Here is a 16,216-nt window from a genome sequence, read left to right as displayed (position 1 = left end):
TATTCTGACACACAAGGTCATTGTTTCATATGCATGTTACCTAAATTCTCACCCCTGGCTGAATTTAGGTAGAGCCATAATTATGTCAATCAAAAAGGTGCATTTTTGTGTTTTGCCAATTTATGTAACCAGACTGCTGAGACATTACATTTCAGGAAGAAAGAGAATCACATAAAACTGGTTTTTTACAAGCTTTTTCTGAAAATGTAATTCTTTATTGATCATATATGTTCAAATGTTTCACAAGCTGTGAAACTATATAAAGAACAAATTCAAATCTTGAGTTTGAAAATATGAATACATATGTGATAAGAAAGAAAAGGCATAAGAGTCATAGGGTCCAGTCAGTGTGTGAATGACTCGTGATGTTGCTGCTCACTTTGACCATGTACGCTCTTGATGCTTTGCTACTTCTGTTTTCCCACATTCCAATGCCAAATCCTGCAATCACAAGAAAGGACAGGGTTAGATCAATGGATCCAAGCAATGACTAGCTTATCTCATCATCATGCCTCACACATGCATCCACATTGCCAAACTCAAGTCCTTTTTTGTTTCTAACTAGTTTGTTCCTTGTGCATCTTTGTGTTACATCAGTATTCAGTAGTATTCAGTGGTGCCTTGGCAACAACAAATATGGATAATATTGCATGAAATCAATAGTGATAACTGGATTAGCATGCATCAAGCAGTCAAAATAATAAGTGCACGAGTGATCATGATTACCTCTGCTGCCTTATCAATACTAAGAGCAATAATAACCAAAAAATCATGAAAAAGGTACGTGAGCTGCTATGAAACAAAAGATATGTGCTGTGCTGCTACAGGAAGATATTATTTTTCAGAACTTCAAAGGGCAATAGAGTGTGGTCATGAATGAGCAGCAGTTTCAAACTCAAAGGAACATGTGAAGATATCAAGGTTTGTCAACAGGTAGGACATATTATTTCTAAATTTAGCCATCAGGAAGGAAGTACCAAAATATTTTCAAATGTCAGTATCAGTTTGATATCTATGACGCAACTGTTATGCCAATCAAATAGATGCCATTTAAGAAGCAACATAGCAAGTGATAAGGCTATCTACAAGAGTCAAGGAAAAGATACATGAACGCAGAGATAAAGACAATGACTGTAATATCTTCAAAATAGTAAACAACAGAGGACACTGAATTTTGGCATTGAGTGCAAATGAATCTTTTTAAGGGGCATATTTTTATTTCATTTGAAGTCTTACAATTTGAGTTAGTTCAGCATGTTAATATTTTAAATCTGAATCTTAAAAGCAATCAGCATTTATTCAGTGAATTTCCATAACATTTGAATGCAATCAACATGAGAGAGGTGAAGTTTCATGAATCAATATGGATTAATGCATGCTACAACAAACAAATGACTAAAGATGTATTAAAGACTGCAATATAGAACAGTGAGTATGATCAATGCAATACAATGATACAGAGTAAGTTTCTGGCCTCAAGGAAGCTAGAGCAAGTTTCTGGCCTCAAGGAAGTTACAACATTGTTGTGAGATACAACAACATCATCATCAATATCATGAAAGGAAAATTTGTATCTTGATGCTGCTATAACAGCCTCAGTAAGATAGTAAAAGCAATGACAGTGCTAAAACAATACAAAGAAATAATTAAATGCACATGATCAGGTCACATAGATTGAGGACTTAAGTTTGAAGAGAATTAAAGTGCAGAATTGAACCGAGCAAGAGAAAATTTAGCGGTCAAGGTAAGCTACAGCCATTTAGGGAGCACCAAGAGTCTCATGAAGTAGGTTGCAGCTTGAACCGAGTATGTACATGAGCTTTTACATGTCAAAGTATAGGTGCGACAAATGCATACGTTAGAATCTATTTGACAACTATTTTCAAAGATATCAAGAGTAGATAAGATAAGATAAGATTAGAATATTAATGTCCAACAAATAACCACAAGGGTTTATGGGATTGAGCATACAAACAAAAGAGCCAGCCAAAGCTAGAACACCAAATGGTGATTGAGAAGAAGCAAAACAAGACACAAGACCGGGAAACACAAGGTAAGGACTAAGGATCCTTCCTTGGTACAAAGAAATCAGTCACAAAAGGATATAGCTGTGGACGATTCAAAGTCATAGATCATCGCCGAGAATCGCTGGAGGAGTGCTGCTGCCTGGAAAGACTGGTACAATGTTTGACTGATCTGGAGGGAGTGGTGTTGGATGGCCTTTTCACACCCCATGGTGGAGACAAGGGGGAGAAAAAGGTGGTGATGAGCTGGTTAGAGGTATGACCCCGAGGTGTGACTGACTACAAGGTATGCTCACGAAGCTGCGTGGCCTCCTGAAGGTAAAGTGCAAGACATTGCTAGTCAACATAGCTGAAGAACTCTGAAAGAGAGAAACAATCTCTAAATAAACAATAAAATCTCCCTCTAATCTCGTAGTAGATAGGACAATGGAATATGAAGTGGGTCTCAACTTCAACCTCTGCCACAGTAATCCGATCTTCTCTATCCATATGGTGATCAGTCTGGACTCGAAGACGATGAGAGCCATCTCTGAAGGAGCCCAAAGAGAATCATAGGGCGTGACACCAGCACCGATAAAGATAAGGACACTTAATAATACCATTCTGAATCTCAAGAAAATGCTCTGCATGAAAGGCCATCTTAGGACGTAATCCACCAGGAGGATTACTCCAGGTAGTGATAATGTACTGTCTATCAATATCCTATCTGACATACTTGATCAACTCCTGGCATGAGGGGAGCAGATGAGCAGGAGCATCCAACGAGAACTGGTATGGAGGAAGACGAACAATGTCAATCTCGATCAAACCCAACAGAGAGGTGGCCTAGGCATACCAATAGCAAGATCCAGTGCTAGTGTCGGATCTCATAATTTGGATAGAAGAATAGTATGCCAGATGAGAGTATCTGTGATGGTCAACCTCAGAATCGATAAATCCACGAAGCTGATGGAGAAGCCAGATCAAGTAAAAATTGGCCACAAGTCTGAAAGGATGAGCACCAAACTCAACTAAGACAATGCTGTGGGGGGTGAGTCTGTGACACCTAATGATGCATCATAAAAGCATTGTCTGAACACACTCAATAGAGGCCCAATCAAAAGCAAGAAGAGAAGTCCCCTAGACCATCGAGCCGTAAAGAACGGTTGGTCAGACCAAGGAGTCCAAAAGGGACAGCTTGGACGAAATGTTCTGAAAATGATGTCTGAAACACTGTCTCTCAATCATGGCTAGAGACTCCATGCCCTTACTAATTCTGAACTAAATAGTCTGTCTCAAACTGAAGTGGTGTCTCCAAACTTTACCCCAAGATACATGTAAGAAGAAGTGATCTCAATATCTTGTCCCTGGAAAAAGAAATGAAGATGAGAGGTCTTTAAGCAGTTAAAGATAATGTAATGTTCCCATTTCCAAAATTAATTTTAATAATAAAGTTATTTTATGATTAAACAAAAGAGAATCTAATAATAATAATAATAAAGCACTAAGATATCATAATATTTATCTCTAAATTGAATATTGATTCAATTAATAAATAATGAATAAAGATCAAATATTTAATAACACCATCAAGCATATTCACCATCAAACTCTATCAATTGATAATAATAAATCAGTAATTATCAATAGAGTTGACTTCATAATACATTGGAAATATCTAAATAACGTAATTAATAGAATCGATCTATCATCCCTTCAAGTCGATAGCAAATAATAATACAAGGAGGAACTTATGACAACTGTTGTTGATTGCACACATGATAATCATGACAGAAACCCAATATTTTCCAAATTATAGATATTATAGAGCGTTTAGAAATAATCAATGACGGCTATGAAGAAGTGTGAACAAAGAGAAGAGACATGTCTCAAGGATCACAACCACTCCCATCGCACGAGATATAAGGCAAACCAAACAAGATAATAATGGGGAATATTCTAACATATACTATTTTATTCTGGCAGACTCCTTAAAACCCCTCCCAATATCAATGGCCAAGAGAAGATGTTTGAACAGTAAAGAAGACAAATAAATCATACTAGAATGCATGAAGCATACTGACGAATCATAATTTAAAGACAATGGAGCATACTGAATTCTATTACCATACCAAATAGCAACCACTTTGAATATAGTAACATCGATGGAGCTGGAGCTTGTTTGTTTGGGTAACCATCTTGAGTGGTGGATAATGTGGCACTTGATATCACTAGGATATGAAGAAGGAATCACAGATGATTTGACCAGACAAAGCATACAATCAGAGGTTGATAGAACGGTATATATTTATACAAGGATATCAAAGGATACAAAGAACCAATGGAAGAGACATATATCAATATCCATAACCTCAAAATAATATTGGGGAAAAAGTATTTGTACTAGTTTATAGAGATCTAGTTAGAAATGTACATAAAGAATAAATAAGTCAATGGATAAACATCTTATACTATCACCATTGGAAACAAGCCAACCGTTGCATCAGAAGGGACCTTTAGAATCGGGGAGATATGGAAAATCACAATATTAGAAATTATTACACAGCCAAGCTGGATACCTAAGACTCAGGCAATTGAATGGTCAAGAATACAAAACCTAGAAATTAATAAATCAAGTGATATCTTTAGCGGCGATAAGAGAGATAAGAGAGGTATTCTCTAGGGACAAAGTTCAATGACGAATAGATAAGTTATTCGATTCATAATAAGGAAACCAAGTTCATGTGGAGCTCATGAATCAACTACCATCGCTAATCCTAAAAATGATTGGAGATTGGCAAATATTCAGAGAAGAAATTTCATTAGTAGATAATAGAGGCGTAATTGAAATAAAGATAAGGGTGGTTCGATTCTACTGAAGTCTGAGATAATAAGACTATCCAAATGGTGATAAGGATGGTACAGAGTTGATTAAACTATCAATTTGAGAGATAGCATAAAGGAAAAGTCAGTAATGAAGTAGAATATTGTGTACATAGAGTAATATAAGATGGAATCAAAATCAGTAGTGAACAATGTCAACCAATATATATGACAAAGAGAGAAATTGGGAGAAACCAAAGGAAAAGACAATTACAAATGTAAGAGATTGCAGGATATATTTGGCATTTATGAACAACATGGAATACCAAGTTGTTATATAATATTGATAGTAGATGATAAGAGAACGATAAGCACAGGAAATGATATTTGCACCAAAGAGAAGAAGAGTGGAGACAAAGGGCAATACTCTATATACAACAAAGTCATCTTGACATGAGATGCCGATTTCAGGAATCAACATAAACATTAAGAAAACAAGAGTAGGAGACGACTACTTGTGACAACTATCAAGAAGAGTTCATAATCGGAAATTATCAGATAGAAGAGAATCTGAGAATATAATAGAAGAAGAGGATATAAACTTTAGCATAATATATCAGATGATTGTTTACAACATCAAACATTAATTAAGGTTTGATTCCGAATTATCCCATTTAAATCTATTGAAAATTAGTCAAGTTAAAGATCTAACTTATTTGAGAATCAATATAGGGCTATAAATATAAAAAGTGATTATAGGAGGAACTTATCTTTTATATCCTTTCTATCATACCTAACACCAAAAAGCTATAATTATATTGAATGGCCAATTCATTGAGATCACATACTATTGATTACATTTGAGGAGTATAAATATTGGAAATTTGATATATCACTAGTATTTAGAAGTTGACAGTGGAAATAAAGATTCTAATTCAGAATAAGGATAAGGAATTATTAAAGGTGTCTCCTATTCTAAAGTACTTTCAGACAGGAGACATTACAGATCATAACATGAGTCTTAGCTAGATTGACCTTAAGTTGTTGCTGATCACAAAAAGTAGCCAGATCATCAAGGAGTCACTATAAACTGTCAGGAGAAGAGGCCAAGAGAACAACATCATCAGCAAAAAGGAGCATGGAGATCAAAACTTGATGCAAATAGCACTCATCACCAGGATGCAAGGAGTTCACAAGGAAATCATCGAGCTTGTCAATATACGATCTGAACAGAGTAGGAGAAAGAGGGCAACCTTGCTTCACTCCAATGGTGCTCTGAATCGGAACAAAAAATTCCTCTGGAGTCTTGAGCCTACCAGTCACCCTCTCATATAGTCTCATAAGAACAGTCAACAACATATCAGAGATTCCAATCTCTCTAAGTCTTTGAAATAAGGCCATCCTAGTAACATAAAAGCCTTACGGAAATCCACAAAACAATAGTAGACTTTCTCAGAGTGATGCCTAGCCTCCTCAATAATAGCCCTCATCGTGAAGATGTGATCCATAGTCTGATAGTCAATGCAAAAACCGGCCTACCCTTTAGCCCTACAACCTCTCTTGTCAAGCTCTCTAGATAACATGGTTTTTAGACTAGTGACATAAAGTTTGGCAAAAATATGCCTGATCATGATAGTCTTGTAGTTACCTGGGTTCGAAGTAGGCCCAAATTTATGGATAGGATAAATCACATGCCATGACTAGGTCTCAGGAAACCTAGTACAAACCACTCTATTAAAGAGTGTAGGAAGGTAGGATCCAAGGATTGAAGTACCAAGTTTGAAAAGTTTTGCCTGGAAACCATCCTCGTCCACAACTTTATTGCATCTCATGGATCTAATAGCCTCAAAGATATTGGAGGGGGTCAACAGATGGCAGTAAGGAGGTGGAATGGAATGAAGTGATGGCTGACCCAGAATGTTGTAAAGTGTAATGGTGTGGGAGATCAATGAGTGGAAGTCAAGGATGGAGTGCGGGGGGGACATCGAGGGAAAAGGTACGGCAAAAATTTTGGGGATTATGGATAAGCATGGAGCAAATGGATTTGCACTGAGAAGAAGTGAAAGAAGCGTAAAACGGAGATAAGATAAATGCAGGTGGGCGAAGATAGTGGAGTGAGTCTCAAAATCAGAGCGAACAGAGTGATGAAAAGCTTTACAGTCGGCATCAAACCATTTATTCATAGTACAAGTATTCCGACGCTTAGACCATGAGAGAGGGAGGAGAGCAGTGAGGAATAGTGATGCAGAGATAAATTCAATGGAAGCAATATCAAAAAGGAACCAGCACCAACAAGAAATATATATTAAAATTTCTTCTTAATTAATTTTTCAAATGAACAGTAAATACATTTGTTCTCCTACAGATTTCTTCTCCCTGTAACTTCATATCCAAAAACTTTGTTCTCCAAAAACTTGACCTAAACCTAAACCTAAAAACTCTATTTATACTTTCTATGATAGTTTATGGAACATTCTAGATTAATATAGAATAGGGAAGAATGACCCCACAAGGGTCTGAACAAATTCCAAGAAAAGATCTTATCCTAATGACAAAATCGAAATAAATTTCTTGAGTCGGCACATGGATAAAACTTGACCTAAATACTTTATGTGGGTGCTCCTGCACCAAATAGAAAGGAGAGCAAACTCTCGCATGGCAGAAGTAAATCAAACATGGCAAAGGCCACATGCGAATTACTAAAACTAGCCGATGTCAGAAGTCTCTTAAGATGGCAAGAAAAAATCTCACCATCATCCTCGGAATAGCAAAAGCGAGTATGGGTGTAGGCAGTGTCTAACGAGATGGGAGAGGGCTGAAAAGAAGGGAAGAGACGTGAAGAAAAGCGGATAGCAATGCTAAGAAGAGCATGGTTAGCAAAGGGAAGGCAAGAAATGGTAAAACAGTAAATGGAGGGAATGAAGGAAGAAGAGTTGATGACAAGTCCACAACACTTGCACCACCACAGTTGGCCAGTAGGTAAAGAGATCAGAGCTCGAGAAGAAGGATAAACTGTTTAGAATCAACAAACCAGAAGACTCACATAGGTGGAGGAGGTGACGACCATAGCAAGAGAGAGGTCCAAAGGCATCATCTGAGGTACGCTGAAGTCCCATACTAGTCAGATCTATCTCAGAAGTGCAGATTGAATCAGAGCCACGGTCATGTATATGAGGGTAGAGGTTCTCGGTGCGAGTGTTGAAGTCCCCAAGAATAATGATATCACCCAAGGTAGTAAATAGTGAGATACTCTATTGAAGGTCACTAAAAGGATCCCCACCCTCAGCATCATTAATGGCATATGGAGAAGAGGTCAGTGGAAAATAGCATATAGCAAGAAAGATGTCCCTATGTCAATGATTATGATGCCTAATACGGACCCACATGAATTTGACAAAGGCAGTAGAGTGAACCATTGATGTAAACCTAAAAACATCATCTCTAATCAAACAAGCAACACCTCTGGACCCACGGACCCCACCAAAAGTACGAACCTCATCTCTGCAAATTGATAGCCACTCGTAACCAAGGTATCCATGAAGAGGGTGCATGAGACTCTTGCGAGTCTCAGTAATGGCCAAAATATCGGTGGACCCCACCGCATCATGAAAGAGACTAGGCAATGACCATAAAGAGCCATTGCCATTCCAACAGTTGACAAGAAGCAAAGGGGATATTCTCTTGTCAGACTGTTGCCAAAACCGTCATGTGGTTTTGGAGGTCATCCTCGCTACCCACCTAGTAGGAGGAGATTCACGAACCATTGCTCTAAGATTCCTAGTAACAACCCACTTTCTAGCTCGCCTAGCATTTGCCACAATTCCGTGTTTATGTTTCAGCTTTGTAACTTGTGCCTTCATGAGATCTTCATCAAGATAAATTTTAGAGGGGAGAGAGAACAATTTTCTCTTCACTCTAAGGACACAAAGTGTATCAGAAAAAGAGAAAAACCTGAGGAAAAGAGTATCTCTTGTACCAAACCAATGCTTATCTAAAGTGACATTTGATATACCGAGCTGGTCAGAGAGGAAAGAATGTCTTGCAGCAATAGGGTCAGCGGTGGGTGAGAGACATTGAACACGCAAGTTGAGCTCACATGCACGACATACATGCTCATCATCGATCTTTCCCTGTACAATCTTATCCAAGCTCAGTCGGGGTGCAGTAGTATCTGTGTTAGTACAGATAGAGGCCCATGATTTCACCTTCTGTTCACTTTCAACAATCAAAGGAGTGTATTGTGGCCATTTCAATTTGTTGTTCCTTGATTTTTTCTAGCCCATCTAGTTGTTCAATAATAGATTGAAGATTCGGAAGTCTTTTCCAATAGAGCCATTCTTTCAGAATGCTAGAATTTGTAGAAGGAAAGAACTCATTAAGAGTTTTGTATCATTCATACAAGTTATAGACTTGCAGCAACAACAAAATTTATCTTGTTCAAGTTTATAAAAATGCATACACAACAACTGTGTATGTTTCTTTTAAGATAGAAGTTGTGCCCAAATTTTCGAAAGAAGGAAGCAAGATCTAGGCAAGTAAAAACAAAATTTTCAAAGATGTTAAATTTGAAAAGATTAAATAGAAAAATAGCAGCCAGGGCCATGAAATAGAACATATTTCTAGTTTTAGTATGGAAACAAGATAGTCTTACCCTTTTCCAGCTAGGTATTTTACATTCCTGCATCGATCTTAGGTGAAGTATCATATAGGAACCGGCCTAGAATCTGGAGATATACTCCTTTTTTGGATAACCTGCAAACCCAAGAATATTTCCATGTTTCTCAGAGTGATTGAGTTTTAGGACTTAGTCAGGGTGCAACTTTTAGAGATAACCAAGATAAAACTCAGTTCCAATTAGTCAGGGTGCAACTTTTAGAGATAACCAAGATAAAATTCAGTTCCAATGAGCTACGACACTAAGGTGGCCAATATACAATACCAACAAAAATAGAAACCTCAACACATTTAATTAAATAATAATCATAATTCACCCGTCTTGCAAAAATAACAGAAGAAGCATCAAAATTGAAATTTGATAGCACATGAGTGATTCTAATGAAGAAAGATGATGAATGAATTTGATGGGGGACTTACTAAAAATAGATGCTCCCTCCAAGATTCTTCGATCCTAAACCATAAGCCAAAAATAAAAACCAAGAGCATCATTCAACTCCTTAACTCATTTGAGCTCATCAAAACCATCCATTAACTTACTATAAGCAACAAGTCTCACCAAATGGACCCATAACCCTCAACAGGGTCTAATCACCAGTATTAGCCTACAAGGACCCAATAATAGACTAAATCCATCCACTATCATGGTTATGCTAAAAAGGGGACATTATAGATTTTGTTCTCTTGCTAAAATTGGACTAAGTTTAGTCATTTTCTTGTTTTCCATTTCATTGAACATTTAGCAAACTATTGTTTGAAATCTGATTTCTGAGTCTAAATTTCCCTCACTAAAACATGTGTATTGTATTGTCAAATTGCTGAGAAGGTGCTATGAAATTTGAATAGAGACTTTCTAAAAGAAGATGGATAAGCACAACAATTGGAAACTTATGAATGAACCCAATTACTTGGAGTGAATGTCAGACTTTAACTTGCAAATATAGAAAATGTTTTTGCTTTTACCAAAGTCAACTCATTGCAATACAAAGAATAACATTTTAAGACTACCTCTTCTCTTGAGTTGCATAAAGGCCTTACACGATGTTTGACAATTGACACTTGCTCTTATATCTTTTCTCAAGTTCTCCAATTTTGTTGCAAAATTAATCTTTCATGGTGAATGTTTTTTTGTAGATCTCCTACCTTGCAAGATGGTAGGATTATGCTTTGATACCACTGAAATGCCCCATGTGGGGATATAAACCGAATTGTTTCAATTTCTCACATTTACACTATCTCATCATTATAGCTTGAACTACATGATTGATATGACTTGCTACTCATGATTTAAACGATGAAAAAATGACTTTTTGTATATGGATGGCTTGCAAGATGGTATTTGTTTGATATGTCTAAAGAGTTACGGTATATTGTGTAGTCCTCGTTCCTATTGTAAGCTTCCTTACCGAGAAATTATATCATTTGCAAGCAATAAGAGAGTAATTTACCCAATAACAAAGACAATGTCAATTGCTCCACAGATAAAGGATATTCGTTACCCAGAAATTCAAACCTTACAAACCAGCGAATTAGAATCTCATGCCCAAAAAATATGAGATGTCATTATATTAAAACCTTATGAATATTCATTTTCCAATCATGACATCCATGCACTCTGTTTCTTGGGAACTCCTTTAGCTTCCACAATGCTCCGTCACTTTGTCCTACTTGCAATTCCTTTTCCAATCATGATCTCCATACTCTCTGTTTCTTGGGAACCCCTTTAGCTTCCACAATGCTCCTTCACTGTGTCCTACTTGCAAGAGTTCACAAAATCAGAAAACCTCAATTGTACTTGAATCCTTTTTAGCACATGGATTTTTGTCTATTAGGAAACAAACCATTGAGGCATTCATCCCATTAGAAGGAATTTTTCCATGGAAAGAAATATTCAAGAAAGAGAAACAAACAATCTTTAGAATTCTTCAAATGAGACCCCTCAACCTCCTTTTATAATCCTTGCGGGAACTTTCCAGAAGTCACAATTTAGAGTCACATAATAATTAAAATAATCACTTTTTCCCCTGAATGACACCTTTTATATAAAAATAATCATGTTTGATATGCAAGGCCCCTTTTTCATGTGTCCATGATTCAAAACATATAATTGCATTTCCAATGAGCTCTTACATTAAGTTGCTTTCAAAATTATTTTATATAATTTAAGCAAGCTTAGTGAAATAACTAAATTAAAGCTTAATAATTCAAACGAGGTGTGATAGTCACCAAACAACATCAGAATCAAAATCTGAAGTTCTATACTAGAATGATACTGATAATGAAAATTAAAAATCGGGATCGAGTGCAGGGTATTCTATAAATAGACACTCAAAAAGTTCTGGAGAACACATCAGAAGTTGTAGTTCACTTCAGAAGTGTCAAAGAAGTCTTGAAGACCGGCTGGGCTGACAGCTAACAACAAAACATCCTGTTGATGAGGTTGGCGCCCAACTAGAAAGCTTGAGTAAACTAAAATGCTGGAGTGATGAAAATTGGGGACATTACTCTCCCTAATTCTGCTTTTGGCCTACACTTTTTTTCTTCTTGAATTCGTTTTCTTTGCATGTGGCCTAGACTTTTATTTTTTCATGAATTCATTTTTTCTTTGCTATGATATAGAATGGTCATTGCACCAAAATTGAGGAAAGAGGAAGAACACAAATATTAAGTTTCATGAAATAAATGTATTATTGTTGTGTCATTTTTATATGTTTTTGATATACATATTTTCATTTGCAATGCAGCCAATGTCATATTTATTGAAGGATCAGTTGCAACTCATTCTTGATGACTACAAGATGGGTCTAATTGAGAAACTATCTGTAAAGTCTCTTGAGTTGGGGGAAAGAAGTCCTCAATTTGGAGGTTTTTCTCAAGTGCACATTATTTCTTTATCCTTACTGCTTGAACTGTACCTTTTATTAACGAATGTGGAATTCAAAATATGAGAGCCTAATGTATACGAGATAAAATTGTAGCAATTGTTTTGTTCTATTTTCATGCTTGTGTCACAATTTTCTTTAATGATTGGATTTGAGCAGGTGTAAGAGTCTTAAAAGGCAGTGATGATGAGGTGGTATTGGAAGCTATGTTTAGGTTGCAATGTGAGAAAGAAGAGGTCTTAGTCACTGTAAAAACAAATGGACCTGATTTTGTCTTAAGAGTATGTATCCTAAAGATATTTTCTGTTTGCAAAAACATATCTATTTTCCCCCTTATACAACATATTGTTTGAATAATTTTCTTTTTCTTTGTTTGTTTCAGATAAATGACGTGTTTATTGCTGGTATATTAAAATTGGTGTTTAAGCCTTTGAAAGAAGAGCTACCTGGATTTGGGGCAGTGACTGTCTCCCTTTCAGAAGATGTATGTTTGTTCTAATTTCTAGTATAATTATGCAAATTTAAAGTTTCTACGTATGAAGATAGATTTTTATATTGGAACATTGTGATGTGAATATTTGCTGAGTTTATATCAAGAATTGTAATGAGAGAATTCATAATATATCCTTTTTTATCCATTCCAACATTCTTAAACTTGTTCATACAATTCTAGCCTCAAGGTGAACTTCATTTCTTGTTGATATTTTTTTGGACATTACTTGAACACTCTTGGGCATTTTCCCAAAACATTCCCTTTAGTTGGATGGCCCATTTTTTTCCATATTTTTTTGATATTATTTTATCACTTTTGGGTGTTTTAATATAACATTCCCCTCTGGCAGTTGACCCAATTTATATGTTATTGGTAAGTGATCTCATTTTTCAGAAGGAATTGCTCCTCAATCTGGCTGCCTTACATAGCTTATAGATCAAATGGGTTTTGGAGGTTGAAGCTAGTTAGGAAAATAAAAAAGTAGAAAGTTTTGTCTTGAAAAAATGCAAAAGAGAAAAACAATGAAACAATGTTTTGTAATTAAAAAACTAAATGAAGAAGAAAAAAATAGGTTTTTTAAAGAAAAAAACCAATAAAAAAGAAAAGAAATTTTGAAAAACAATGACAAAAAGAAAAAATCATTTCTCCTAATAAAGTTCTAAAAAGGTTATAGAAGGTTGGATCTTCGGACGAAGGGTTTGTTGATAGTTGAGCACACTTGAATGTTTTTGTATTTTATACTGCCTAATATATTTTAGAACCCAACGATCTTTATAATGCTGGTCATGGACCTTTATTTCAGCCATAATATGAAGAGGAGAATCCTGATTGATTCCTAACGTTCTTTTCACATACTGATATTCTTATATATTGGGGATGTACCACTTTAGTAAGTGGCGATGAGAAAGGGGAATAAGCAAGTGAAGTCCATGTTGATTTTGGAATGAGAATTGGTCCCAATATATATCAGAATTGATGCCTTTTGGAATGAGATGTGTCTCTCCCATCTGACAGTTTATAAATAGTAATCACTTCCTATTTTCTTACACTACCAACTACCACTCATGTGATTGGTATTAAAATCTAAATATTAAATATTAATATGTATATTATAATATTAATCCTTGGAGTATTTTTAATAATTGTATGTTACAATATTAAATTATTAATATTAATAATTTAATATTAATGATTATATATTACAATTTTATAATGAAAATATTAAATATATTATGTAAGGAATTACATATATTTTACATTTTATTAATTACTCAATTACTTATTTGTTTGATATTTTAATTCTTTCATGGTTCAATATTAAATTCTATTGCTGGAAGGGGGATTTTACAATGAGCATACATGATGTTGAAGATATAGCTTCATGAGATATCTTATTTGAAATATATAAATAATATATATTTTTATTTTATCTTATTAGCGAATAGGCTAGTTATACCGTAACATACCGACGGAATATCATGATGTCTCACCTGGCAGTTGGAAATCCGACAAAATACGGCCACTGGACAAAGAAAAGTTGACGTTCATAAAAAAAGGGTAAAAAATGGCATTTGGCGGAGAAGGCAACTGTGGTTTGTGAGGTTGCTTTTATGAAGGTACCAAAGCTGTTCCTAAATTTATTTGCAGCCTAAGTAAAACATACCATTTTAAAAATATGTGTCAGGCTGGCAGTGTCAAGTACAATTTTTGACAGCTGTAGATGTCAATGGAATTGTTTGTTTGCATATTTTACTTTTCCTAATACATCGGATTGCAGTTGAAATGTAGTAGGCAATATTTTGTGGGCTTTTTGCCTTATATCGCTAAAGGTTGTGTTTTCTTTTATCTGATTTGGAAACTAGGAAAGGCTGTTTAATATCCTTGTACACATAATTTACATTCTGATGATCTGTTTTGTAATCTTATTTGAGATATTTGGAATTGAAAGAAAATATGCATGGAGATATGTGCACACTTGGCTTTCTGCGGTAAATGAGTTATTTGAAGTTTGGAAAATAGTTATGGGAGGTTGTGTGTTTACAATCTATCTTTTAGGGGAGGAAAAATTAAAAGCAATGTCAATGGGCAACTCATAAATTGATAAAAGTCATATTTAATAATGATTTTCCCTAAAAATCTTATTTAATTTAAATTTAGTTTATTTAATAGTATTATAATGTTATAATAGGAAAAGCATATATTTTTATCATACTAAAGTAATTGTAATAAAAATTTAATTTATTTTCACTTATTTTATTTAATAGTATTATAATTTTTATATATTCTTATAATGGTAAAAACATATAATATAATTTGAGAAGAGATTACAAATTTTAGCAAATTTGATTGATAATAGGCCAAAGTCTTGTCTATTTTTTTATTATAGACATCAAAGGGTCCTCAATTTGAAAGTACAAGACATTGGAGAGTCAAGACAATGAAGGGTCAAGGCAATGTTTTGTATTCTTCAACAAAGAATTTGCTGATATAGATTGATATTCTTTATTGAGTGATTGTATCAAAGGGGTATTTCATTTATTATCTATCAACCATAGGGAGGATGATTATTGCTTTTGTTCAGACCTAGTTTTAGGCATATTGTGAATTTGTTTATTTCTCTTTCATTAATAAAATGATTCTTATGTGGCTGAGATTTCTCTGCTCAAGCTGGAGGGTTTTTTTAGGATAATTTGTTGTGTCTTTTGTTCATTTTTTTGTTTGTTGTTTATCTTCAATTCTGATATGAAAATTCAACATGCTATTAGAGTGTATATGATCTAGGGAGAGCAGGGGTAGATGATAGTGGAGCCTCATTGATCTCTTTAGGTTTTTGAAGGTTAAAATGTTTTATTGAATTTGATAAAATTGTTGATGCATTGACATTAACGCAAAATTTTTGGAGACAAAAACCTTCAGGAATTTGATAGTGGATTTTGATGGAAGCTTGGTTCTTCAAAATGGTAGATTCGCAATGGAGTCTACATCTAGCTGATATTGCAAAGTTTGCATACCAAAAACATATTTGTAAGAAGTTACTGTTTCTAGAATAAAGAATAAGGTATATTGAAGAACTTGATATCTCTGAATTTTATATGCCCAGTGAGAAACTTTGGAAATAAGAGAAAATATCTTAGTACAATTCCTGCTGATATCTCTGAACTTTATATGCTTAGTGAGAAACTTTGGAAATAAGAGAAAATATCTTAATACAATTCCTGCCAATCATTCTTATTGGTCTACATATTTCTCCATTGGAATAACAATTTGTAGGAGATTAATAGTGGTGTTGGAGCGTAAGGTAAATCTTTAGATTTTGAACCGATGAAATGGAGATAATTGTG

General features: G+C 35.0%; 1 protein-coding gene across 3 annotated transcripts in view; it reads left to right on the top strand.

Moving 5' to 3' along the window:
• Window positions 1-16,216, top strand: part of LOC149538656 (synaptotagmin-5-like) — a 318,251-nt gene that overhangs the window by 153,064 nt on the left and 148,971 nt on the right. For all 3 annotated transcript variants that reach the window (XR_016356085.1, XM_089799985.1, XM_089799984.1), the window contains 3 exons: window positions 12,245-12,365; window positions 12,542-12,663; window positions 12,765-12,866. Coding sequence is in view for 2 of the 3 variants with exons in the window: in XM_089799985.1 (XP_089656111.1) it covers window positions 12,245-12,365; window positions 12,542-12,663; window positions 12,765-12,866 (345 nt within the window). In the remaining variant the exon portion in view is untranslated. The remainder of the gene's footprint in view (window positions 1-12,244; window positions 12,366-12,541; window positions 12,664-12,764; window positions 12,867-16,216) is intronic.

This window comes from Cupressus sempervirens, chromosome 9 (assembly GCF_028749045.1).
Source record: "Cupressus sempervirens isolate cs-2001-9-10 chromosome 9, ASM2874904v1, whole genome shotgun sequence".
In the NCBI taxonomy this organism is placed as follows: Eukaryota; Viridiplantae; Streptophyta; class Pinopsida; order Cupressales; family Cupressaceae; genus Cupressus; species Cupressus sempervirens.
This window is presented reverse-complemented; position numbering and strand designations above follow the sequence as displayed.